The sequence below is a fragment of the Rattus rattus genome, chromosome 6 (genome assembly GCF_011064425.1).
Source record: "Rattus rattus isolate New Zealand chromosome 6, Rrattus_CSIRO_v1, whole genome shotgun sequence".
Classification (NCBI taxonomy): Eukaryota; Metazoa; Chordata; class Mammalia; order Rodentia; family Muridae; genus Rattus; species Rattus rattus.
In genome coordinates this window covers 97573234-97575517 of record NC_046159.1, presented here as the reverse complement: position 1 = coordinate 97575517, position 2284 = coordinate 97573234, and the positions used below count along the sequence as shown (strand labels likewise).

General features: G+C 42.0%; 1 protein-coding gene across 1 annotated transcript; it reads left to right on the top strand.

Annotated features, from left to right (window-relative positions):
• Positions 1–278: 278 nt before the first annotated feature.
• Positions 279–1211, top strand: LOC116902858 (olfactory receptor 2A5). The gene has a single exon (XM_032905187.1). It carries the CDS (start codon positions 279–281, stop codon positions 1209–1211), a length of 933 nt encoding a protein of 310 aa, XP_032761078.1.
• The last annotated feature ends 1073 nt before the right edge of the window (positions 1212–2284 follow it).

The window sequence follows — 2284 nt, the reverse complement described above, 5'->3', positions numbered from 1 at the left end:
GCTGCCACCATGATCTTGTGTTCAAAAATAAATGCAGAAGTGGAAATATCACATGATGGCTTTTGATCATATCTGTTACTTGTAATGGGTTTTCATTCTTTGTTACTATGTATTAAATGATTTGACATAATGATTCTGAAAGTGGTTGCTAACTGAAATTCACTGTGCATAATGAACCAATCCTCTATTTTTGTAACAACTAATTCAAATTTGTCTTTGCTCCTCAGCACACATTTCATTGCCCACAGCAGTGACCGCCACAGGACCTGTCACAGGGTATGACAGAGAACCAGACATGGGTCCCAGAGTTCATCCTGCAGGGATTCCTACTCAGCCCACAGATGCAGATGCTCCTCTGTGGCCTTTTCTCCCTTCTCTATATTTTCACTCTGTTGGGGAACGGAGTCATTCTGGGGCTCATCTGGCTTGACTGCAGACTGCACACCCCCATGTACTTCTTTCTTTCCCACCTGGCCATTGTCGATATTTCATACGCTACCAACAACGTCCCCAAGATGTTGGCAAACCTTCTCGCTAAGAAAAAATCTATTTCTTTTGCCCCATGTATAATGCAGACATTTTTATACATGGCTTTTGCTCACACTGAGTGTCTCATCTTGGTGATGATGTCCTATGATCGGTATGTGGCCATCTGCCAACCCTTACAATACTCTGTCATCATGGGCTGGAAAGTGTGCACCATTATGGCTGTTGCTTCTTGGACATGTGGCTCCCTCCTAGCCCTGGTCCACGTTGTTCTTATCCTGAGGCTGCCATTTTGTGGGCGCCATGAAATCAACCACTTCTTTTGTGAAATCCTGTCTGTCCTCAAGTTGGTCTGTGCTGACACAACGCTCAACCAAATTGTCATCTTTGCAGCTTCTGTATTGATCTTAGTGGGACCACTGTGCTTTGTGCTGGTCTCCTACACACGTATCCTGACAGCCATCCTTAGGATCCAGTCAGGGGAAGGTCGCAGAAAGGCCTTCTCCACCTGTTCCTCCCACCTCTGTGTGGTAGGGCTCTTCTTTGGCAGCGCCATTGTCATGTATATGGCACCCAAGACCCAGCACCCAGAAACACAGCAAAAGATCCTTTCCCTGTTTTACAGCCTTTTCAACCCCATGCTGAACCCCCTGATCTACAGCCTGAGGAACGCTGAGGTCAAGGGTGCTGTGAAGAGAGTGTTGTGGAAACAGAGATCAAGATGAATACTCAGGAGAGAATGGAGATATACAATGTATTTTCTATGAGTTTGTGGGAACAGAAATAAAAACGCTTTAAAGCCATATAGGTTTCTGAGGTCGTGGGTATATACTGATTATTAGAGTTGGCCTCTAAGTACCAATACTAACCCAATTCCAAAGCACAGCCAGAAAGGCAAAGACAGATGTACAGGTTACAAAGAGGTAGGAGGTAGCAAAGCAGAGGAGCCAAGAGTCATGAATTCCTCCTGTCTCTTCCAGAACCATGTGAGATTGGATTCCTCATTATTTAAGGTGTAGTTCTCTGTGGTTTCTTTTAAAGCGGTTTCCATCTTCCTTATTGGCATAAGTGTATGCTAAGGAGTCTATACATATGCTGCTCCAGTATATACCTCTAACAATGCTGCATAAATACTGGTCCTGATTAAGCAACCCCTACTGAAAATATAGCAAGGGCTAGGAATGGAGGAAGTACTTGGTATATGACTTTACTATGAGAATCACCCAAATGAGCAGATAAATTTAATCCGACAAAAGACAAAGTTTAATTGCATGGGCTTTGTTTTTTCCTTTAAATGAAAGGCAAAGAACAGTCAAGATGTTTGTTTAATTTCCTCTTACTCTATACCATTAACCAAAACAGGTTTATAGAGAAGTCGTGTTCAGAATAAACATGAAAGAAGGCTTTTGAAGAATTTCCATTACAAAGATATAAGGGTGACATTTTGCCATTATTGCAATTGCATAAAAACTGTATAAGAGTGAAAAGGTATCACACAGGATAAAAGTATCAAGGAAAACAAATAGTTGTTTGAACATTTTACATCCCCAGGTCAAAGATACAATAAGTCTGACAACAGGACTTTTAGGAATCTCACCGAAGTTCCATGTACATGTAACCAGGTGAAGGACATAGTCAGAATATGAAAGAGTCTTTGGGTTTATTTGAAGAGAAGACTGGAACTAAGCAACCAGCTCAGTGTGATAAAGTGGTGTCTTTAACACCGTTTCAATGACCATTCACCCTTCCTCTATCCTTCTAGCATTGGTGACACTCAAGAGTAACATCTTTGACTCTA